General features: G+C 39.4%; 1 protein-coding gene across 4 annotated transcripts in view; it reads right to left on the reverse strand.

Annotated features, from left to right (window-relative positions):
• Positions 1–426: 426 nt before the first annotated feature.
• LOC122562716 (calcium-binding protein 7) overlaps positions 427–24,797 on the reverse strand; it is a 164,099-nt gene continuing 139,728 nt past the window's right edge. For 3 of the 4 annotated variants that reach the window (XM_043715832.1, XM_043715831.1, XM_043715830.1), the window contains 2 exons: positions 15,285–15,438; positions 8,913–12,613 (listed from right to left, as the gene is read on the reverse strand). In XM_043715832.1, the coding sequence (XP_043571767.1) occupies positions 12,486–12,613; positions 15,285–15,438 (282 nt within the window). In that variant the 3' untranslated portion in view covers positions 8,913–12,485. Of the gene's footprint in view, positions 459–8,912; positions 12,614–15,284; positions 15,439–24,797 lie in introns of those variants that run through there. The other variant, XR_006315393.1, reaches the window with a different exon arrangement.

The raw sequence follows: 24,797 nt of genomic DNA on the forward strand, positions 1-24,797 counted from the left end.
TCCTTCGTCAGATGTCAGATATCAGCCAGATTTAGGTGGTGGGTGTGGGAAAGCAGTTATAAACAGAAGAGCAGGAAAATGCAAAACAAAGAGATGTGTGTGTCAATGAAGAGCTATAGGGTTGGAAGTTGATGCCCTGTACTTTTTGAGGTTTCCAGTTAAAGGAGGACAAGGCATAATGACAAATGAGGGAAGGCAGATAAGGAAAGAATAGATAAAAATTGACTACTTATTCCTTTCAATGCTGAGAAAGTTTGAAACTTCAACATTGTATTCTCATTATTGTTTAAACATTGCTGTGAACTATACTAGGTTGTGAATGCTTAATCCATTTAAATGACAATGTGTTACTCACTGTATCTTCTGGGCTTATATATTTCCTTTGAAACAAATGAGTAGCTGATGGCACCATAACTAATGTTGAGACTTGTGGAGAGGAGAGAAAGGATGAAATTGCACTGAAGAGAAAAAAGTGGAACGATTATTGATGAGGTTACAACTTCATCCATCATCTCTTTTTTCATCTGTTCCAATTATTCTTACAAATAATCCAATGCGAGTTTGCGCAAAATATGCACAGTAAGATGATGAATTTTGTGCCTTCTATCTCTTAACTGTGCTACATTAATTAGACTGGAAAGCAAAAAGGGCTGTGAAACTTATCTTTAATACCAGCTGTCCATAGAAACTGACTAATGTCAGTCTAAACAATAACCAAATTCATGTCTACTTACTCACAAGCATCTTTCTGCTTAGACAGAGGCTAATGCATTTTAAAACTTCAATGCATTTTTTGGTTGAAATTCATCTGACAGTAAGACCATTCCCCAGGGTGATACTTGAAAGTAAATCAATTTGACACAGCTGCCATGTTCACATTTCTCTGTTTCTGGAAGAAAGGATCTGGAAAGGAAGTTGCCTCAGACACAACACAGAGGATATGTTCTTGTTTACCAACACTCTCAGTAATTCACAATATCCAAGATAGCAAGTTGCATTTTATTTAAAATGTATAATTTTGATCTCATTTAATTAAGAGCTGGGTAGCAAGCATTTTGTATAATGTTTTGGACCTGATCTCTAGGAAATGTGGCAGAATTGTTTAAGAAGTTGGGTAAGACCTACCTTGACATCATGAGCAACTTGATGCATCTTTTACCTAAGTTCTGGATGTTGAGGTGAGATTCTCACTAGGGAGTGAGTTGCCTATTAACAGGGATTATTGCTTGCTAACAAATGTATTAGCTGCACATTTCCCCTCATTATTATGCATCTTCCCATAATACCATCTGCCATGAGCAAATTCAATGGCAAGACATCTTGGCATGGAAGGCAGAGCAGATTCCTGGTGACTTCAGCTCATCACTGGCTGATCATCACCAAACAACATCTGAGGGCCCAAGCTATGAGCACTAGCTGTGTGCAACCACCATGAGCACTGATATCTGATGTTTGCCAATCGCTCATAATCCTCATGGTACCTCCACTTGTGGGGCAGTTGGGTGGCAGGAAGCTACATTGAAGGGCGCACTGGCAACAAACATTGAAAGGCTGTTGCAAAGACAGTTTGTATGCATGGACAGTCACTCAGCTCCTGGATTCAACACCTTTAGGCTGCTCACTTGCTCTTTGCACACACTCACTTAGCATCTACCTTTATGCTCGCAGCTGTGCTGTGCCATACTTTAAAATGTTGGTGTTTCAGCCTGAGCTTAAAGGGCATCAATACTGACAGACTGATAAACTGTGTGGCCTGCTGGATAAACAGTGACTTGGTAAAAGAACGCAGTTCTATGTCAGAGGGAGTGTTAACTATACTGTGCTGTGAGCTGTATGGCTTTGTGCCAGCTGCTCCATTGCGTGGCTGGTGAGGAGGAATGCCAGTTTGCCAACAATTGGCCAGTTGCACAGTGGCCTTTTAAAGATATCAAGGTGGGGTGGTGGGGGGATGGTGTTCCATACAGGCAGGTTTAGAAGTTAATGAAGCAAGTTTGGTAAAATATGGTCAGAGATCTCACTAGTCCTTGTGTTGAAAAACTCAAGAAGCTCGACCAAACTGATAAAAAGCCAACATGTAAAAATCAATTGTATACGTGCATTACTTAAAGGGCAAACCTCTCATTACTTCCCACCGTAATGTGTTTTAATGGAAATGTGCAGGTATACATAGAACAATGTCTAACAGGAAAAGGCCAACTGGTGTGTTCAGTCTGTCTTATACAATTACTTATTTATACATCACAGCTGAGAAGTCCCAATGCATTAAATTGAAGCAAAAGGAGGTTTAAACACTTAGCTGGCTAATTTACCCTTGCACATTCTGGATAGGAAACATATTACTAATCTATGATGTCAACATAATTCTTAATGTAATATTTTGCCAGCATCTATTAGAAGAAATATGAACAAATTCAAAGTTTCAGTAAGTGATTAACCTTTTATTAAACAACTTCCTATTCCAAATTTTAAAACATAACATTTAATAAAAAAACTAAATTTAGATAGATTTATTCAATATTGCAAATAATTAATAAAAATAAGTTAGTCATGCACTAAAAGCAACTCACAAGTCAGTTCTGCATAGAAATAAAATTTTAAGAAAACAGACTTCTAAATCACATGCAAACAAATTAAAGAGTTTTTTTGGTCTTTGCTAGAAGTCAAATCCACTCAACATTTAATTTTTGTATTTTTCAGCGTTTAAAATTCATCCACTTTGCTTGTTAAAAGTACCACCCAAATTCTTATTTATTTCACTTGCTGTGACTCAGTTTAATCATAATACTGACATCACAGTGTGCTGGAGTTGCTTACTAATGTGTTTGTCTGAAATTCCTCAGTAACTTGCAAAGACATTAACCCCATTCTCGTAAACAGCCGATTGCCTCCATTAAAATAGCAGAGTGGAGTTTCAGATGAATATGTTAAACATTCAAATTAACTTATCTGACAAAATAATTTCAAAGCCCAAACCTTAGCCTCCCAATACACTGCCAGTTTAAATCACAGTGGTGGGAGAAACATTATAAAATAACCAAAGGCAGCAACATTTTTTAATATATTGGGAAGTGTCACTAACTCTAGGACATTATTGTCCATTTGCTTTACAGACGTTGCAACTTAAGGAAACTACTTTGGTGTTAAAATCCTTAGTCTAAGTGCTGAAGATACAGGACTAACCACATTTTCTGGCGTAGGGGTGCTGAAGAAACTTTGGGTTGTTATTTTGTTGGATAAATATGCAGATGATTATTAAGAAATTAGGCTATTATCATTGAAATGAGTGTATACTTTTGGCCAAGAAACCAGAAGATACTGGAAAGGTTGGGCAGCATCCATGGAAATAGAGTCGTAACTTGGCAAAAGCTCCACAATTTGAAATTTTGAGCAGGATATTGGCCTGCATATGAGGGTGCATAGGGAAACAGGGTGGCCTGGGGGAAGCATGAAGTACACAAAGGTTCACAGCATCAGTCAGCTTTCTGACCCCATCAGGCCCCTGAGCCACGTTGTTCAAGGTGTTATTTTAGGTCAGCCTAATCAAAAGGTCACAAGGCCAGTTAACAGAGGCTGACTGATTCCCCTGAGGAGTTGCAGACTAGGTCATCTACCTGGATGTGGCCTCCTAGCTGATAAAATGAGAGGGTCCGTGCATCAGGCAGACTTTGAGGACCACTCTGTCGACAGCTGTGTCCAAAGAACCTCCCAAAGCTAGAAGGGCTTTCTCCTCCTTCCTGAAGACTTAGGCTGCTGGACCCATTTTCTATTTGAAATCTTTTAAAAGTTGCAGAGAGTATGTCTCTCGACAGCAGTGTCGTCTCTTTCTCATGTGAAAGGCAGGCTGCTACCCTTTCTGAGCTGGAGGACTTCATATTGGTCCTCCAGCCTCAAAAGACTTCCCAGCATTCTTGATGGGGCAGTGGGTCCACGAATTAGCCATTTCAGGGAGAATCACTGTTAGTGTCTGTTTGTCGCATAGAGCCAACATCCAGTCGACCTAGTTCCAGCGTCCTCACCTAAGAGCCAAAATCCTGCCCATTAGCTCAGTTTCTCATTCCACAAGTGTTGCCTGCTTTTTTTAATATTTGATTATCGAGTCAGCCAAAGAGATTTGGCTTGCTTCCCAGCTCCTATTGCCAGGCATGTCATTTCATCCACTTACAATGAAAGGATCAGTTGGAAGGTCTGACTTCACAGTGTTCACCATTTGACATTTATTTAAAAGTTTTGGTAGCAGAGGACAGCAGCAACCTATTATCCACTGATTAAAAGATCTAACTGTCATGTAGGAGAAAAGTGTACTGGAACAAGAAGTTGTTAAAGTGCACTAATGTACTTTGACTGTGGAATTGCAAAAATCTCCCCCCAAAGTGATTTTAAGAGAACATTTTCCATTGCTTTAACCGAAAGCTGCCTGGAACAGAACATACAACATAGAACATTGCAGTGCAGCACAGGCCCTTCGGCCCTTGAAGTTGCCTGTGAAAGTAACCTGATGCCCACCGTTCCATTATTATCCATATGGATGTCCAATGCTCATTTGAATGCCCTCAATGTCAGCAAGTCTATTATGTTGCAGGCAGGTCATTCCAAGCCCTACTACTCTCTAAGTGAAGAAACTACTCTAATATCTTTCCTAAATCTATCACCCCTCAATTTGAAGCTATGTCCTTTTGTGTTAGCCCTCACCATCCGAGGAAAAAGGCTCTCAGTGTCCTTCCTATCTAACCTTCTGATTATCTTTTCTGTCTCAATTAAGTCACCTCTCAACTTCTTCTCTTCAATGAAAACAGTCTCAGTGCCCTCAGCCTTTCCTTGTAAAACCTCCCTTCCATATCAGGCAACATCCTAGTAAATCTCCTCTGAACCCTTTCCAAAGCTTTCACATCCTTCCTATAATGCGGTGACCAGAATTGCACACAATACTCTAGGTGCAGCCTTACCAGGATCTTGTACAGCTGAAGCATGACCTTGTGGCTCCGAAACTCAATCCCCCCACCAATAAACACCAACACACCATATGCCTTCTTAACAATCCTAACAACCTGGGTGGCAACCTTTGGGGATTTATGCACCTGGACACCGAGATTTACACTGCCAAGAATATTACCATTAGCCTAGTACTCTGCATTCCTGTTATTTCTTCCGAAGTGAACTAACTCATACCTTTCCACATTAAACTCCATTGCCACTTCTCAGCCCAGCTTTGCAATTTATCTAAGTGTCTCTGTAACCCACAACATCCTTCAGCACTATCAACAAGTCTGCCTACCTTAGTGTCATCTGCAGATTTACTAACCCATCTTTCTATGCCCACATCCAGATCATTTATAAAAATGACAAACAGCAGTGGCCCCAAAACAGATCCTTGTGGCACACACTGGTTACTGAGCTCCAGGATGAACATTTCCCATCAACCAACACCCTCTGTCATCTCTCAGCTAGCCAATTTCTGATCCAAACCGCTAAACCACCTTCAATCCCAAGCCTCCGTGTTTTGTGCAATAGCCTACCATGTGGAACCTTATCAACTTACTGAAGTCCATATACATCACATCAACCACGGAACTTGGAAAAAAGCTGATGTTTAATTCTACAATCAAGCCCACCTCATAAAGACCAACAAAAAGATTTCTGTTGCTTTAAAAATATAACTTTACATATTTGAAAATTACATTTGTTTAAGCATTTTATTACCCATTAGTTAGCAACATTTAATAAAACTAATACATCTGCCCTTTATTTATTCAGGAAAGTAATAATGAGGAGCCCTTTCAACATATTGTTCATTTTAGGATATACCATTTAGCAGCAACTTGCATAGTAAAAGTCCATGTCATTTTCAAATGCTGTCTGTTTATATGACTTGGAATCCATTACTTGTTGACATATGGCCACTTTTCTGACAACTATGAATCATTTTTATTGAAGTCCTACTCAACCTCTGCCTGAAGTCTTTATGTCTTTAACATACTGCAATCGATGAGACCATTAAAGTCATTATTGGTGCATATAGTGCAATTTAGGAAATGCAATCGAATGGGATACTTGAAAGTTGTTTCTCCTTTCAAAATCGTACTGATAATTGAAAATATCTTAATGGGCACAAATGTGTGAGAAAAGGCTTCTCCCAATGAAGACAGTTCCTTTTTCTATTCAGTGTGTTTATGGGTCAAATTGTTTTTGATGAAGTAAAGAGCAAAACAGACTGCTAAATTAAACAAAAAAAATTGTTTTTAGAAAATCCTAAAATCAACCATCAAATGATATGAAATAAATTTGAGTGGCAGTGATTCTCTCAAATGAAATGTAAAGTCTTCTAAGATTTGGTTTGATATTCTGGTTTTCATGAAGTCTTACATTATGCAGCCTGGGAACAATGTAAACTCGTTGGCAGGGTAATTCTGATATACTTTTCTGCACATGAATATTTACTTCCAGTCCATATGCCAAAGATGTGACCTTATCTGCTGCACATACCGCTCTTTAAATTACTTCAGTTCTCACTGTTCAGTGGGATTTGGCTGGACTGTGAAAACAGCCTGAATTCTAAATTTAGCACTAATTCAGCCAAACACAGTTCACTACACACAAACACAGACCAGGAAACAATGTAGGTTATAGATACTATTGCAACATAACAACATTTCTGTTAAGTTGAACTTTGGATGTGCATAAGCAATATAGATATTTGTAGATTAGTATTTTAGATAGGAATTACAAAAGGGGACAATAGCTTTTTTTTCACATTTTCAGCGAGTCTATAAATATAAATTTAAATTCACACTTCATGGATTACACGATTGTGAAATGCCTCACTCACAGACAGTATATTTTCTGTAAGGGATCACTATTACCTGAACATTTGTTGGATTTAACTAACTATTGACATTGTAAATCATATATCACACTTATGTACAACTTTAACATAATTTGATATGATACAGTTGTTCAATTCAATACACATTAACGAGGACATACAAGATACATAATCAAAGGCATTCAAAACTGATGTTCATAGCCCTGGCTGGGATGAAGAAACATTGGTGCTATGGTTAAAGTCACATTTTCTACACAAATGTAAACATGAAACATTTTATCAAATAAAACATACACTTCTCCAAAGTGTATTTTGTATCTACTAATGCAGTGAAAGAAATATATTGCATGGAAAACACTTTGGTGCAATATGGTTCTTACATTAGCCTTTCTCTGATATGTTACCTGTATTGTGATATTCCCTACTCAATATTTAGAGTGGCTTAGCAGATTAAGTAAGCCCACTGTAGATGCCATTGGAGTTACAGAACACATCCTTAGGTGATGGATGTCACTGACTCTTCCAGTTAATGCACGGGAAGAATAAACAAATTATAGGGTACTATCCCTAAATCTGAATTGTCTTTTTTTTACAAAATATGTACACATGATTTTTTAAAATATCTAAAGCTTCTAACAAATTAGTAAGAAAAAGAAATGATAAATACTTCAAAGTATTATAGCTACAAGTGCCTTTAGTAGATGTGTTTGCTTCTTTCAGTTTACTGTGCTATTATTGCACACAGTGCAGATGCTATTGCTGAAATCAATAAAACATCTTTAAGTTAAGTTACCAATCTAACAGTTCACCTTTAATTTCTAACTACTAACCGTGTCCCTTAGTAATTCTATCTGTGATTTCAGTACATTACAGCAAACCTTGAGGTCTACTGGCCAGCACAAATAGGGAGTCATTACCTTTGTAATGGCATGGAAGAACTTATGTGTCTATATGTAAATGATTTGGATGTGAATACAGGCGGTATGGTTCATACGTTTGCAGCTGACACTAAAATGATGGTGAAATGGACAGTGAAGAAAGTTATCTTAGAGTACAATGGAACATTGATCAGATGAGCCAATGGGCTGAGGAATGTGAGTTGGATAAATGTGAGTTGTTGCATTTTGGTAAGGCAAATTAGGACAGAACTTATACAGTTCACGGGAGTGCCCTGGTGAGTGTTTTTTTTAGATTGCCTACAGTGTGGAAACAGACCTTTGGCCCAACCAGTCCACACCGACCCTCTGAAGAGTAACCCACCCAGACCCATTTCCGTCTGACTAATGCAGCTAACACTATGGGCAATTTAGCATGGCCAATTCACCTGACCTGCACATCTTTGGACTGTGGGAGGAAACCAGAGCACCTGGAGGAAACCCACGCAGACACAAGGAGAATGTGCAAACTCCACACAGATAGTTGTCCGAGGCTGGAATCAAACCTGGGACCCTGGTGCTGTGAGGCAGCAGTGCTAACCACTGTGCCACCATGCCGCCCCGATTGTCAAACAAAGGTCTAGGTGTGTAGTTCCTTGAAAATAGAATTGCAGGTAGACAGGGTGGTGAAGAAGGCTTTTGACATACTTGCCTTCGTTGGTCAGTGCAGGAGTTGGGATGTCATGTTGCAGCTGTACAGGACATTGGTTAGGCCCCTTTTAGAATATTGTGTTTAGTTTTGGTCTCCCTGCTTTAGGAAAGATGTTGTTAAAAGATTACAAAGATGTTGCCCAGATAGAAAGTTTCAGCTACAGGGAGAGGCTGAATAGGTTGGGGCTATTTTCACTACAGCTTCAGAGATGACCTTATGGAGGTTTATAAAATCATGAGGGGCATGGGTAGGGAAAATAGACAAGGTCTTTTTCCCAGGGTAGGCGAGACCAAACTAGAAGGCAGAAATGTACGGTGAAAGGAGAAAGATTTAAGAGGGACCTCAGGGGCAATCTTTTCATGCAGAGTGTGGGACATGTATGGAACGAACTGCCAGAGGAAGTGGTGGAGGTGGGTACAACTACAACATTTAAAAGACATCTGGATGGGTAATTGAACAGGAAGGGTTTAGAGGCAAATGAGCCAAATGCTGGCAAATGGAACCTGATCAGGTTAAGATGTCTGGTCAGCATGGATGAGTTGGATCAAATGGTCTGTTTCTGTGTTGTGCAACTCTATGACTATTACCGTGGTAATTTCCATTTATCTGGGATCTTCTGAATAAGCAATCCGGATCACCAACTATGGAAGATAGTTAATCAAAGTACTGTATGTAAGTCAGGGGCCTTACAATGCCAATAGTAGATAATTAACCTTCATTTTAGGTGACTAGGAGGAACAAAGCAGGCTGAACAGCTTTGGGTGCTGCCAGTCGCCTCTAGTCCACTCTCTGAGGGAAATCAGTCCCATCCTCTCAAAAAATATGAAATCTGAATGACTGGACTGCTCACAATATAACTTGTAAAGCAATTGCTTCTCTCAAGTTTAGCTTGTTTGTGGTGGAGACTGACAAAGACGACTTGGAACAAGTTATTCTAGCTGTGTAACATTAGTGCTTGAACATCACAGGGAGTCTCATTTCAGAGATTTTGAATTTACACTTTGGAATATTAATGTGTATGTTTGAGCTTTTTTCTCTGTTCTATTTTAGCAGGGGAATTCATTTCTTCAAAATAATGCATTAATGCTCCCACTAAAATAGCAGAGGAAGAAATCACATATGAATATGTATTATGCAATCCATTTTCTGGGGTTAAAGAAGTGCTCATAACTTTAAAATTCTGAGTTTCTGACAGTTTGAAATGCACTTCCTTTAATACACATTATCCAATAGGTGGTATCAAACAAACATTGAGCAGATCAATTAATTGCCAAGGATGTAATAACTCACAACATTATGCAACAGCTAGGTCATTGAGATAAAAAGTGGGATAAACTGAAGGGAAATATTTGGAGTTTCAGACATTTTCAATATTATCTCAAATTTTGCTTTTAGTGGAATATAAAATTATTAACTTTTTAATTGTTACAATAAATCATTTTTCCTCTCAGTGCTAATTAATGTATTAAATTGGGGCTTTAAAAATCTAGCCCTTTGTTCTTTGACATTTTGCTAAAAAGTAAATGTGCTCTAAAAATGTTGACTTGAAGGTAGGGGCATGGAAACTGCATTCTGACAAACTGAAAATGATTCCAAATCTCTAACATTGCCATTAATTTCCTCCTGAAATGTGATGACAGAGAGAAGGCTTTGTTTCAGATAAAAAAGGGTCGTCTTACTTATTTTTGGAAAATGAAGCACAAAGTTTGATCAGGAAAAGGTCAATGTTCTTTCCTCTATCATATCAGGTACTAAGATAAATTGTTTCCTTTTAAGTGCATTGTTTGCCCCCATGTTTGGTTTTAGTAGATGCGATATAAAGTTGCCATAGCCCTCCTAGACCACAGAACTGTTCTCTCTTATTAAACAGATGACTGGTTGGTGGTATAACCATGCACCAGATAATGGGAGAGTTTGAGCAGGAGAGTCCTTCATGGTAAGCTCAGCTAGTGTTGTAATGGAACCCATCTGTTGGCATCACTCTCTGTCACAGACTGGCTGTGCAGCCAAATGGAGCTAACCAATCCCCTTGCACAAATACCACTCTGACCAAAACTGCATTGTTTTTTCAATGTATGTTTACAACTATTGTTTAGAGAAGTGGTTATTGGCAATTCTACTACACCAAATCATTAATAGTGCTCGATCTTCACACTTTAACCTAAACCATTAACATTAATTATCATGTGACCTGAGTTGTTTGCTACAGTGTAATGTGCTATTTTATTAGCCTTTGTATACCTCCAGATGTTTTATGAAATATGAAGATTCTCAGGACTATAATAAATAGATTAAAATATTGATAATAGAATCAAAGTGTTTATATTTTGCTTTCAGATGTATCAAATAAACATTTGATGTTTTGTTGAGATAAAATAAAGTATTATTTTATAAATATATATAAATTTTCTGACTATTTTTAAACTTTTTCTTACCTTGCCATTTCTGTAATTTCTACCCATTTGAGTGACTTTGGATTGTTTATGTTTGATTGTTTTTCTGGAAGGAAATGGTTCCCAACTCACACTTACCCCAGGTCTCTTTATTATATCACACAATACCGCTGGCTGTCAACCATCTTCCAATGCAGATTATATTTTCCTATTAAGTGTATTAATTTTAATAAATAGAAGTATTCACTTTCTTCTTAGAAGTCGTTAGGACCCTGAAACCTTTAACAATTTGGCTTGGTTTCCTCATGTTCGCATAGCAAACACCATCAACAGTAGCAACAAAATCCAATGCGGGAATTATTGCCCTGTACCTCATAAACGTGTTTCACTTTCTTCCATAAATGAATAAAAGTTACTATAGTTAACTGTGCAAAAATATATCTGTGCAATTTTAATAAAACAACAAGCTAGTTTTCCTTGTAACATATTTTGCTAAAAAAGTAAAAGTGCTTTAAAATTGTTGACTTAAGGGTAAGGGGCATGGAAACTGCATTCTGACAAATTGAGAATGATTCCAAACCTCTAACATTATCATTAATTTCCTTCTTAAATGTGATGACAGAGTGAAAGCTGGGTTTCAGGTAAAGCAAGTTGTCTTACTTATTATTGGAAAAGGAAGCACAAAAGCTTGATCGGGAAAGGTCAATATGTTTTTCTCTATCAAGGCATGTGGACAATCTTATATTTGTGCCCCTTACCATTTTAGGAAGTTACATCTGTAATATTGCTGTCAAAAAAAACCATTGTACTAACGTTGAAATCTACTAGTTGATGAGACAGACATTTTCTTTACATTTGCTGACATATAGTTATGTGAGTAAATACAGGATAATTACAAAGCAGTACATTGATATTATTTAGAACTCAAATCTATACAAGTTTAATTGATTTCTGATAATTTCTACCTACAACTGTCCATGTTATCCGACAATAGAAATTAAATTTTTTAAATGGTATTTGTGCAATGCTGAAATATTAACCATGTACTTTGTATGTTTGTATGTAGTATCAAAATGAAGTATTTTAAGTTGTGAAATGTAAATTAAAACGTGGAACTTCATTTCTTAACTAAAAAAAAGTGACTTGAATTTTCTTGTTGACAAACAGCCATGGAATTGGAAATGTTGTATTTGTTTGAGGTCCATTGAAACTTCAGATTCTGACATAAAATGAAAAATCAGCTGGCATCATGACTGTTTTCTAAGGTGGAGATGTGAATACAATATTCAGAACCCTTTCACTCACCAGTCTTTTTTTTTGCCTCTTTACACCAATGCGTTTGGATTCACCATCTGCCAAAATAGGAATTGCTCCAGTCTTCACATAGGCTCATGCCTATTAAATAGTATCGTGCATACTGCACATTTAAACTGCCAGTAGTGTACTTTGTGATATCCTTATGGATGCTGTTCATCAACACTGTAGACGTTTCACAAAATAAATGTTATCTTATCACCGTGCATTTGAAAATCCATGCATCATCATGCATCTAATTTCTTGTAGTTCTGTAAAGGCTGGATGTTCCTTCAGGGATTCCCAAATCAATAAGATTACCATGCAATCGGGCTGCTGTCTATCAGTTTTTCAGAATTGTCCAGGGTGTAGGCTGATTTGAAGCATTGCTCTTATTTCATCCCACTTCTCAGCACCTGATTTGCTGCTATGAGCATTACACTGATGATGAAAGCGATAGCGAACGCACAGATGAGACTCTTCCTGACACAGGTCTGTTTGATTTGCTGTGTTGAACATGCTGCAGATGGAATCAAAATATATTTATTCTCTGAATTCATTTGAAACCACCACCATGTCTTGTTGCATTGGACTGTAAACAGTGTCCGAGATAAGAAGGGATGAAAACTGCCCGGTGAGAACAAATAAGGACATGAGCAGTTGTTTTTTCTCTGATTAGGACTCAAGTGTGGTTTAAATATTTCTGGCAAACAAGAGATAACCATGTTTATTTGTTAGCTCATATGTAGGGTATATATTGATTAGCAATACATAAAAAAATGTTTAAAAGTAGTAATGTGAAAGGTAAAGCATCTTATTATAGGGTCAATATTTATCAGCAGAGGAACTATCACTTGTTCTGGAAACAATAAATATGTAATCCTTACAACAAATTCCACAAGGAGATAAATCGTTGTGTAATTTAAAAATATCAAAATACTTTTTGGATGTAGGTTTGCTCGCTGAGCTGGAAGGTTTATTTCCAGATGTTTCATTACCCTACTAGATAATATCTTCAGTGGGCCTCAGGTGAAGCAATGCTGAAAATTCCTGCTTTCTATTTATATGTTTGGGTTTCTTTGGGTTGGTGAGGTCATTTCCTGTGGTGAAGTCACTTCCTGTTCCTTTTCTCAGGGGGTTGTTGATAGGGTCTAACTCGATGTGTTTGTTGATAGCATTCTGGTTAAAATGCCACGCTTCTAGGAGTTCACAATGCCCACTGAAGATGTTAGCTAGTAACGTAACAAAACGTCTCGAAATGAATCTTCCAGCTTAGCGAGCAAACCTACATCCAAAACCTGAACCTCAGCTACAAATCTTCTCAAAACTCGCTAATATCAAAATACCCATGTAAATATGTATTACAGATATTGTCTAAGAAAGTGAGGCTTTGCAGGTATCATTTTCAATTCTGATTTTGGTACTGTCCTAATTCTTCCCTCATTACAGTGAGCCAATTATTTTGATGAAAGGTATATTTAAGTATGATACTTAAGTTTGGAATCATTTCAGAAATATCCAAAATTACCAAACCTTGCAGTACTATTGGATTGAATATTTAAGTGACAGTATAACGTAACCACATTCTTTCATTAAACCTCTACTTTTCTTTGTCCTGAAGGAAATGTTGAACATTCTGTTAATTGTATTCACTTTGTTCTTGCGGATTCAAAAGAATTTTTTTACTGTCTGTTTAGCATAAATAGAAATGTAGAAAGGTTTTCTACCAACTTCCATTTTTGAGTAAGAATTTCCATAGTGATTTCTTCTAGTGTTGTTGTAAGGGTATAGTAACAATAGAATTTTCTTGAAATGACATTTGATCTTAAGACCATAAGACATAGGAGTGGAAGCAAGGCCATTCGACCAATCGAGTCCACTCCGTCATTTAATCATGGCTGATGGGTATTTCAATTCCACTTACCCGCACTCGCCCCATAGCCCTTAATTCCTTGCGAGATCAAGAACTTATCAATCTCTGCCTTGAAGATACCTAATGTCCCGGCCTCCACTGTGCTCTGTGGCAATGATTTCCACAGGTCCACCACTCTCTGGCTGAAGAAATGTCTCCTCATTTCCATTCTAAATTGACCCCCTCTAATTCTAAGGCAATGCCCACAGGTCCTAGCCTCCCCGCCTAACGAAAACAACTTCCCAGCGTCCACCCTTTCTAAGCCATGTATTATCTTGTAAGTTTCTATTAGATCTCCCCTCAACTTTCTAAACTCTAATGAATACAATCCCAGGATCCTCAGCTGATCATCATATGTTAGGCTAACATAGATCTTAAAGCATACTGTTTCATTGTGGTATGATTGCAATATCTCAATATTGTCAAAACTATGCTACAGACAGGTAAAGACTGGGTGTACCCATATAATTGTCACATAGTCTCAAATTCTATCTGAGGTTCAAGTGACTAATAGAATGAGGTTATCCATATTGAGGGGATGACAAATTAGATTGGGAATTACTTTCATTTACTCCTGCGCGGTTCATAGCTCAGATACAGTGGGAGCAGAGGCCCAGGAAGTCGATACTCTCCTTATGCCATATGGACTAAAAGAATCAAGTTAACACAATTTTAAAATGGGCCAAGGGAAGTGTTTCTGTTTGGTACTGTCTATTATTTATAATGTACATAGTCCTAATGGTTTAGATGGGACTTGAAATCATATTGGAAAATATTCAAAAGGAAAATATTGCAGATCCTGGAAAGCTGAAATAAAAGCAGAAAATGCTGGCAATGTTCAGCATTACTGGCAGAATCTGAATAGAGAAACAGAGATATTGGTTCAGGTTGCTGACCTTTTGTCAAAACTAGAAACTTTCAGTCAGGCTGGCTTCTGGGCAGAGAACCTTTTGGCAGTCTCACAAATCAACTGGGAAGTTAAAACTCCAGTGTGTGGGGAACAGCAACTTCTGGTTTCCCCATTTGTCTTGCAGAACCCTCACTTCTGGCAGGTCAAGTGTTAAAATTCAGCCTGCTAACTCTGTTTCATTCTCTACAGATATTGCCAGACCTGATGAGCGTTTTCAGCATTTTGTCTTCTTACTGAATAGTGTTCATCCATTTTTCAAGTCTTATCAGAGAGTGTGACATTCATTCAGACATACTTGGTGGATTTATGATGGGTGTAGAGATTTACTGGAAGCCAGAGACAGATTGGGCAGTATTATACAGAACTTACTGTCAATGTCAACAGGACATTCTTCTGGGTTTACAACATGGCCTGCTTCTTCTGTCATGATTATATTTTCGATGTCCTTCATTGACAAATGTTCACAGAATGCCTCATAAAGGAGTCTCTTCAACTCTTCTACTGTCATTCTTTGCATATCGCACTGCAGAACAAATCAAATCCATCAAATTTGATCACTTGAGATTATAACATTGGTCTATAATGATATTGATTATACTGATAGCAGCAACAATTATAATTTCTCTCTTCCAGTGACACTCTGTGGTTAGCTGATATGTTACTTTACTGTAACTTGAATTGGGATCTTTGTTGAGTCTCTTGCCTTTGTCCACTCATTTTGACCATTGCATTGTATAAATGAATACATCCTGGCTGATAAACTGAATTCATATTATAATTTAATTTTTAGCAAGAGATTTATTAGAAAGAGATTTACTATCATTTGAAACTAAGACATGGTTTTATGGTTTTAATCTAAATAAAAACAGTAACAATGGTTGATTAATGAACATGATATCACTGTGTTATTTCCACATAGAAGTACTATTAAAGCACTATAAACAATTATTGTGTTTAAATACAGTACTATACAACAATAGAATGTGATTGTATTCTATGAATGGTTATACGATGGCCACCTGATCTCAGTTGAGTGGGTAGATAAATAATGATGATCAAAACCAAATAAGTTTTTCCATCCCAGGGTATAAAGTAAGGCTAAAGGGTAATTCCGCTCTGTGCTTTCAGATACTTGTCAGCAAATGGAATTACATTCTGTGCAGGAAGGACATTGGCCAACCTTCTTATCCTGACAATCATCTCTTTGAGTTCTAATCAGCAGTGAGAAAATCTCATGAATTTGTTCTATTCCCAGTCAACTTGAGCCTCACCTACAGATGTCCTGGTAACACAGAAGTGGGTGACCCTTCAGTCTTGTAGCCATAGCCAGCTCACTACAGAATATCTCTTTGGGGGTGCAGTCATCATGCATTCAACTCATGACCCTGCCAAAGAAATTTTGCTGACTCAGTGGTGAACAATCTGGCAATCTCTGCATTCTACTGTACCTCCATATTATGTTTCACCAGGAGATACCTAGTATTCATCTGAGGCAGCTACTTTTCTTGGCTAAGGTCAACCATGCTTTAGTGCTGTAAAGCAGGGTGCTAAGTCTAGATTAGAGTGGTGCTGGAAAAGCACAGCATGTGAGGCAGCATCCGAGGAACAGGAAAATTGACGTTTTGGGCAAAAGCCCTTCATCAGGAATAGAAGCTGGGTGCCTGCAAAGTGGAGAGATAAATGAGAGGGGGGTGGGGGTGGGGAGAAAGTAGCATAGAGTACAATAGGTGAGTGGGGGTGGGGATGGAGGTGTTAGGTTCAGGACATGGTTGAAGAGCTTCAGGGCAGAGGAGATGACCTGGGGGTTGCAGTGTGAGAGAGAGACTTACTGAGATTCTTGTAGAGAGAGGAGGAAAACTTCTTCAAGGTAGGCATCAGTAAGTCTTTCTATCACACTGCAACCCCCAGGTCATCTCCTCTGCCCTGAAGCTCTTCAACCATGTCCTGAACCTATCACCTCCATCCCCACCCCCATTCATCTATTTACTCTATGCTACTTTCTCCCCACCCCCCACTGTGGTGTAAAATTATGTCCCAATACATGTGTGAATCATAATGTAACACATGTATTGGGCCAAGCAATGGAATGTGGTGAAAGGCGCTGCGGGGAATAAAATGCTCATATTCTAGCAGACTCGCCTCTTGGTCGTTTGTTCTGTGTCAGACTACTCTCCTACGAACCTGACCTTGAGAATTTTTAAAACACCCACCCCCCTCTCATTTATCTCTCCACTCTGCAGGCACCCTGCCTCTACTCCTGAAGACTACTCCTGAAGGGCTTTTGCCCGAAACGTCAATTTTCCTGCTCCTCGGATGCTGCCTGCCCTGCTGTGCTTTTCCGGCACCACTCTAATTTAGTCTCTGGTTTCCAGCATCTGCAGTCCTTGTTTTTACCTTTTTGCTAAGAACGTAAGCCTACATGGAGGTTTGTATTTTCAAGTAGTTTGCTGTTGGCCCTTATTCAACCCCTCAATGTTACTTGCAGCCCTGTATATGAAGGCAACTCTCCTAAAAACAAGCTGCCTGTTGACATTACCAGACTATCCAGGATATTAAGGCTTGGCCTGGGTTTCATTTACAGGTTGGCCTCAGGCTCCTTGATTCAGATGTACACTGCTTATGCAATACTATTGATGTTATTATATTATCTTAGATGTATTACTCAAGAAATTTTAGTTCATTATTTATTGTGCAATTTCATTGATGACTGTTAAAAGAGGCTTATTCATTCATTCATTCATTCACTGATCCTTTGGCTGATTAAAGGGTGGTTTGCTGTGTAAAAGTTAAAATAATGTAGACTGGATAATGGAAGATCATTCAGATATTCAATAATCTGCCAACTGTGAATGATGAAAGTGGCTCAGTGGTTAGCACTGCTGCCTCACAGCATCAGGGAACCGGGTTCAATTCCAGTCCAAACTTTGTGGAGTTTGCACATTCTGCCCCTGTCTGTGTAGGTTTTTTCCGGGTGCTCCAGTTTCCTCCCACAGTCCAAAGATGTGCAGGTTAGGTGGGTTGGCCATGGGGAAATGCAGTCTTGTGGGGTTGGGGTATGTCTGGTTGGGAAGCTTGTTTGGAGGGTTTGTACAGGCCCAATGGGCCAAATGGCCTCTATCTGCATGTAGTGATTCTATAATACTAAAAACTCTGATAAGAAGGCAGGGTGAAGGGATTAATGACTTATCTGAATGTAGCAGCTCAGGTAATATCTCTTGTCAAGTTGATGGGTTTACGGATGACAAGATTCTTCCTCTTACATTTATCACAGAATCTTTGGAGAGTTATGATCAACTATCCATAATCATAATGTTCTCGTGATGTACTGTCAAATGTAGATGCACTCTAGCATCCAAAAAAGACCTGTTTCCAAATGAATCCAAAATCTGCATTTGTTCTTGGGTTTTCAAACATTGCTCTTCTTTCCTCCAGTGGCTTCATTAATGTTTGTTTCACTTGTGTAAATTGTAAAGAATCCTGAAATCCTCTACCTCTCGATTCATCAAGAATATTCATTCTCAAGGGCACATTGACTGGAGATCTCTAGATTGAAAGGTAGCTGCAATCTGACTGGCATGTTGCTATCTCTTGTCCTAGTTAAGTATTTCAATTTATCCCTATGTGCTTATTTCTTTCAATTGCTTTGCTGGTGGTTACTCAAACTTTCAGTTTCAATTTAAGTTCTTGTAAAAGCCTCTTTCTAACATCATTGGCCCAATTAATCGGATGTGAGAAAGCCGGCAAAGGGTAGCTGGCAGTTGGATGGTGGAGGGAGGTGGAATGAGGTTATGGTGGGCAAAGGAGGTATTGTCTCCCCAATGAACACCCGGTGATCACTCCTATTAATACTGTCAGAGGCGAATTGGTGAGGTCAAGGTCAAATAAGTTGTTGCATCTTATTGGTTTCCTCACTAGCTGTCTCAGACCCAGTCTAGCAGCTCTGTCCTGTATGACTCAGTCAATAGTGATGCAACTGAATTACTCTTGCTGATGGACTTTGAAGTCCCCCACCTAGAGGACATTCTGTGCTCTTGCCACTTTCAGTGCTCTGCTTTTTCTGAGTGATGTTTAATATGTGAAGTACTGATACATCATATAGGATTGGTGGGGGAGGGGCAATCTAAGTGGTGATTAGTGGGGGCTTTTCTTGTCTATCTTTGGCCTAATGACACGAGACCTCATTTGGTTTGGAGTCAACATTGAGGGCTCCCAAGGTAACTCTCTCCCAGCTATTCCACTGTGCCATCACCTCTGGTGGATCGTTTCTGCCGGTGGGACAGGAGGTACCAGGAATAGTGATGGTCATGTCTGGGACAGAATCATTGTCAGTAAGGTATGATTCCACAACTGTGCCAAACTATTGATTGACCAGTCTCTCAGAGCAGCTTTTCAATTTTGCCACAATGCCTCAAAGTTGGTAAGGAGGATTTTGCAGGGTCAACAGGGCTAGGTTTGCCATTGCTGCGTGGTCAATGCTGGGTGATCCATCTGGTTTTACTCCTTGCTTTAGACTTTTGGACATTTTTGATACAGCAGTTAAGAGTCAACCTATATGGCCCTGACTACATAGGCCCCAATTAGTGTAAGAACAGTAGATTTCCTCCCTAACGTGATTTTGCAACAACCCACAATGGATACGTTAAACTGTCTTTTTAATTTCAGATTTTTATTTGTTGAATATAAACGTTACCATCTGCTGTGGTGGGATTTGAATCCATATCACTAAACCATTAACTTGGCTTTGTCCGGAGGCTCACTGAAGATGTTACCTAGTATGGTGACGAAACATCTAAAAATGAATCTTCCAGCTCAGCGAGCGAACCTACATCCACATTAACTTGGATGCTAATCCAATAACAATATCATTTCACTACCACCTCCCATCAATGCACATCCTGCCGAAATTAACCACAGGAATCTTTTCAATGTTTTCAATAACAGCAGGGCAGGGGATGGTGGTGAAATTTGAGATTGAGGGATAGCTGAGATCATGGAGAGTGGATTCTGAGGTCCTGGTAGGGTACAGAAGTGAGTTGTTTTCTGATAGCAGAATTAGCAAAAAGACTGATATAATGGAGAGAGAACTCTCCCTAATTTTCTGGTCCACAAACAATGCCAGTATTACAGGAGAAAGTGAGGACTGCAGATGCTGGAGATCAGAGCTGAAAATGTGTTGCTGGAAAAGCGCAGCAGGTCAGGCAGCATCCAAGGAGCAGGAGAATCGATGTTTCGGGCATGAGCCCTTCATTCCTGAAGAAGGGCTCATACCCAAAACAGTCGATTCTCCTGCTCCTTAGATGCTGCCTGACCTGCTGCGCTTTTCCAGCAACACAATGCCAGTATTATATCTATCTCATGAATAGGATGTATCTCAACTCTGTTTAATTTAATGAATTACCAAACCCTGGGAAACAAGACTAACTGTGCTTGAAAATTGATATTTTGGCTAAATGGCATCTTGCAACCTCACTATAAACAAAATGGACAGGATGGGGTTGAATACGTTTATTCATTCATAAGAAGGACAGAAGAATCAGACCAAGTGTAGGCAATTCAGTTTCTCAAACCTGCTGCACCATTTAAACAATTATGTCTGACCTCAGCTTGTCCTCAACTCCACTTGCCTACTTGCTCATTATAATGGTTAACCCATTACTGATTAAAACTCTGTCTATCTCCTCCTTAAATCTATTCTGTGTCCTTGTGTCCATTGCACTCTGGGATAGTGAATTCCACAGATTCATGTCTCTTTGAGATCAATAACTCCTCCTTATCTCTGTTTTAAATTTGCAATCCCTTAGTCTTAAATTATGACCTTTCATTCTAGATTGCCCCACAAGGGAAAACATCTGCTCTGTGTCTATTTTCTCAATTCTCATTAGTACCTTACATATACTTCATGTCCTCTCATCTCATCCCGTTAAACTCCAGCGATCATTGGTCTAAACTGCTCAATCTCTCCTCATAACGCAAGCCTTTCATCTCTGGAATTAATGTGGTGAACCTTCTAGAAAACTGCCTCCAATGCAATTACATCCTGCCTCGAGTAAGGGGTCCAAAACTGTATGCAACACTCCAGATGCAGTCTCACCAATTCCTTGTACAATTGCAACAATACAACCCTGCTTTTATACTCAATTCTTTATGAATAAATGCCAAAATTCCATTTGCCCTCCTTATTACCTGCTGTATCTGCATACTAGCTTTTTGCGACTCATGTACAAGGGCACCCAGACCCTATGCTCTTAGTCATTTTGAAGTTTCTACATTTAGATAAATGTTGCTTTTAAGTTTTCTGACCAAAGTTGATGGTCTCACACCTATCCATTTTAAACTCCATTTGCCAAATTTTGTCCCATTCACCTAATCTGTCCATAACCATTTGTAAATTTCTTAATTCATCATTGCAACTTACTTTCTCACCTATTTTAGCCTCATCTCCAAATTTGGCTATAGTACATTCTACTCCTGCATCCAAGACATTAATATAGTTTGTAAGTAGTTGGGGCCCGAGGACTGAACTCTGTGGCAATCCATTAGTTGCCTCTTGTCCACCAGAAAAAGATGAGTTTATCCTGACTGCTCTCTGTTGATTAGCCAACCCTCTATCCACTCTAACCCTGTGTGATCTTACCATGTGTATTAACCTTTTGTGTGGCAAATGCCTTCTGGAACTCCAGATATGTGACATCCATCTGCAGAACTTCCATTACTACTTTGCTTGTTACATCTTCAAATAACTTTAGCAAATTAGTCAAACACGATTTACCATTCATAAAACGCGGGTGAACTCTGATTCCTTCTTTCTTGTTGGTTAACATTATTCTGTAAGCCAAGAATCATATTGACTCTGATCAGAATTTCCTCTAGCGGCCTACAGCTGCTTTTTATTGATAAAGTGTGAAAATTTAATTTCATGATGACAGACAAGAATCCCAAAGTACTTACAGAGCATTAAACGTTCAATTCCAACATATATTTGTTCAAAGGGGACTTCTACAGGTAAAACATGACAGAGGAAGTAAATTCAGTGATTATCTGGTAGAGTGCTTTACGAATCCCGAAACTGCTACAGGAAAACCAAGGAGGAGATAATGAGAAGCTAATGATCCACCCCTTCAGCACAAAGCCATTTTCGGAAATGATGTATCTGTTTCACCCTTCCAGAGTTGTAGGAAAATGAGGGGATAAATCCCAACTGCACCCTTCCTCTGAATGTGTTAGTGGCCTGATGTACTCATGTGTTAATTAATGTCTTGTGAAAGACTACAACTTGAGAACACCATTAAACACCACTTCTACATTGCAGGCAAAAGAAGAAAACAGTTCTCACTCCAAGCTGCCAGTCAACCACTGTTGAAAATAACCAGGACAAAAGAATTACAATTAACTTGCAAAGCCAAGAATTTTTAAAATTACTGCTTGGGGGGATCCAAGATGGTGGCGATCTAAGAAGATCACGTTGCAGAGTTCCGCACTGCAGCACAAGCGGGACAAACATTTAACCTGCCCTCTGCAGACCACCGTGATATCCTGGGACACTAAAGAGGTTGTGGAGATCCAGAAAACTGTTAAAAATCAACTTACCTGCATTTTCACCGTCCAGAGATGCCTAAGAAAGGAGGAGGAATGTCTGAGGCTGGGCCTGTGGCCCAGCCTGCAGGCTCTTCAGATTCGATTTCTTACCAGGCCCTTGTGAAGGAGTTCGCAAAATATAACGAGATGTTGGGTGAGCAGATAGAGAGAAGCTGGCCCCGATCTCTATCAGCTGCAGAAGCATGAACAGTAGCTGGGAGTCCTGGAGAAAAGGACAGATGAGGTAGAACACAGAGTCACAGTGGAAGCTGATACCGGTCCCTCCAAGGAAAGGATCCAAGCCCTGGAGATGAAGGTCCGTAATTTGCTTGACCACGTTGATGATCTCGAGAACAGGAGCAGGAGAAAAAATATTCGGATCGTTGGTCTGCCAGAGGGTAACAAAGGTTAGTGGCCAGCAGAATGTATTGAGGACTGGTTGCCAAAATTCCTTAACTTGGAGTCTGGAATGAGATGCTTGAAGTTCGAGAGGGTTCACTGGGTCACGGTGCGGAGGTCAGGTCTGGATCAATGTCCTCGTCCTATCTTGGTGTGGTTTCATTATTATAGAGATAAGAAGAGAATCGTGGAAGCTTCCAGAATCCAGGGGAAGGATCCAATGGCCCTAGTTTATGAGGGCTCTAAGATCATGTTCTTCCAGGGCTTCTCAGCGGCAGTGATCCAGAAAAGAAAATCCTATGACGGTGTAAAGAGAGGACTAAGGGAGCTCGGGATCCAGTACTCTCTGAGGTATCCGGCGGTGCTTCGGATCACCTTAGATGGATCTGTACCTCTCTTTGACACGTCGGAGAAAGCAAGAGTTTTTGTGGACAAATTAACTTAATCTGAACAATTTAGTATGCACAAATAGTAGTGTTAGATTAGATTAGATTTCCTACAGTGTGGAAACAGGCCCAACAAGTCCACACTGACCCTCCGAAGAGTAATGCACCCAGACCCATTTCCCTCTGACTAATGCACCTAACACTATGGGCAATTTAGCATGGCCAATTCACCTGACTTGCACATCTTTGGACTATGGGAGGAAACCCATGCAGACACAGGGAGAATGTACAAATTCTGCACAGACAGTCGCCCAAGGCTTTGAAAAAAAAAGAGGAATTCCGGTAGGGGTTTTCTTTTCCTATCTTTTTTACTAGTAATAAGCTAGTCTAAACTATATTTGGCGGCGGTTGAGATGCATACTTTCAATTTCTACGTTAAGTTATACCTTAGGATGGGTGGGGTACCTACCCTTTTTTTTCAAACTTTCTTTATTCACATTGCTATTCCATAGTGTATTTTCTTTCATTTCTGCTTGTGTTTGTGGTATGACTCTAGTTAGGAGGAAGGAAAATGGTTGTGATGGCCAGATGCCTACTTAAGGGCAGTTTATGCCCGGTTTAGGTATTTAAATACCTGGGCTGTAGTACTGGCAGTGGGATGGGAAATTGGGTTTTGGGATGTGTAGATGCCCCCTTTGGGGAGGGGGTGAGTTCCCTATTCAGCACTGTTGGCACTTTATATGTTGGTTTGTTTTTTTGGTTTTTGTTGTACATTGTCTTTGATAGCTTTGTAGCTGAAAATGTGTTGCTGGAAAAGCGCAGCAGGTCAGGCAGCATCCAAGGAACAGGAGAATCGACGTTTCGGGCATAAGCCCTTCTTCAGGAATTCCTGAAGAAGGGCTTATGCCCGAAACGTCGATTCTCCTGTTCCTTGGATGCTGCCTGACCTGCTGTGCTTTTCCAGCAACACATTTTCAGCTCTGATCTCCAGCATCTTCAGCCCTCACTTTCTCCTTTGATAGCTTTGTAGGTTTGTTACTGTAGAGGTTTTAATATATGTAGTTTTTATGTTCGATGGATCTTGCAACATTAAGGCTTGGTGATTTGTGGTTTGAGTTCCTCCTGTCTGGAATTTAAATGTTACTGCAGAAGGTTGATTAAATGGTATACCTGGAACATCAAGGGGAGTCACTCAAAAATTAAGAGGAAGAAGATACTTTTGAGTCTTAGAAAAGAAAAGGTGGATATTACTTTGTTACAGGAGATACACTCGGATGAAAGGGGGCATTTGAGACTACAGCAGAATGGCTTTGATCGGGTTTATTTTTCATCTTTTAATACCAGAAGTAGGGAGTGGCTATGTTGGTTAGGAGGAATCTCCCAAATAAATTAAAGACACACCTGGGAAGTTTGTAATTCTCAAAGCCCTGGTAAACAGGGAAGAATACGGTGTTTTAAATGTTTATTGCCCTCTGGCCCATCCCCTCAAATTTCTGGTAGATGTTTTCTCCAAAGTGATCAG

The sequence above is a fragment of the Chiloscyllium plagiosum genome, chromosome 25 (assembly GCF_004010195.1).
Source record: "Chiloscyllium plagiosum isolate BGI_BamShark_2017 chromosome 25, ASM401019v2, whole genome shotgun sequence".
Classification (NCBI taxonomy): domain Eukaryota; kingdom Metazoa; phylum Chordata; class Chondrichthyes; order Orectolobiformes; family Hemiscylliidae; genus Chiloscyllium; species Chiloscyllium plagiosum.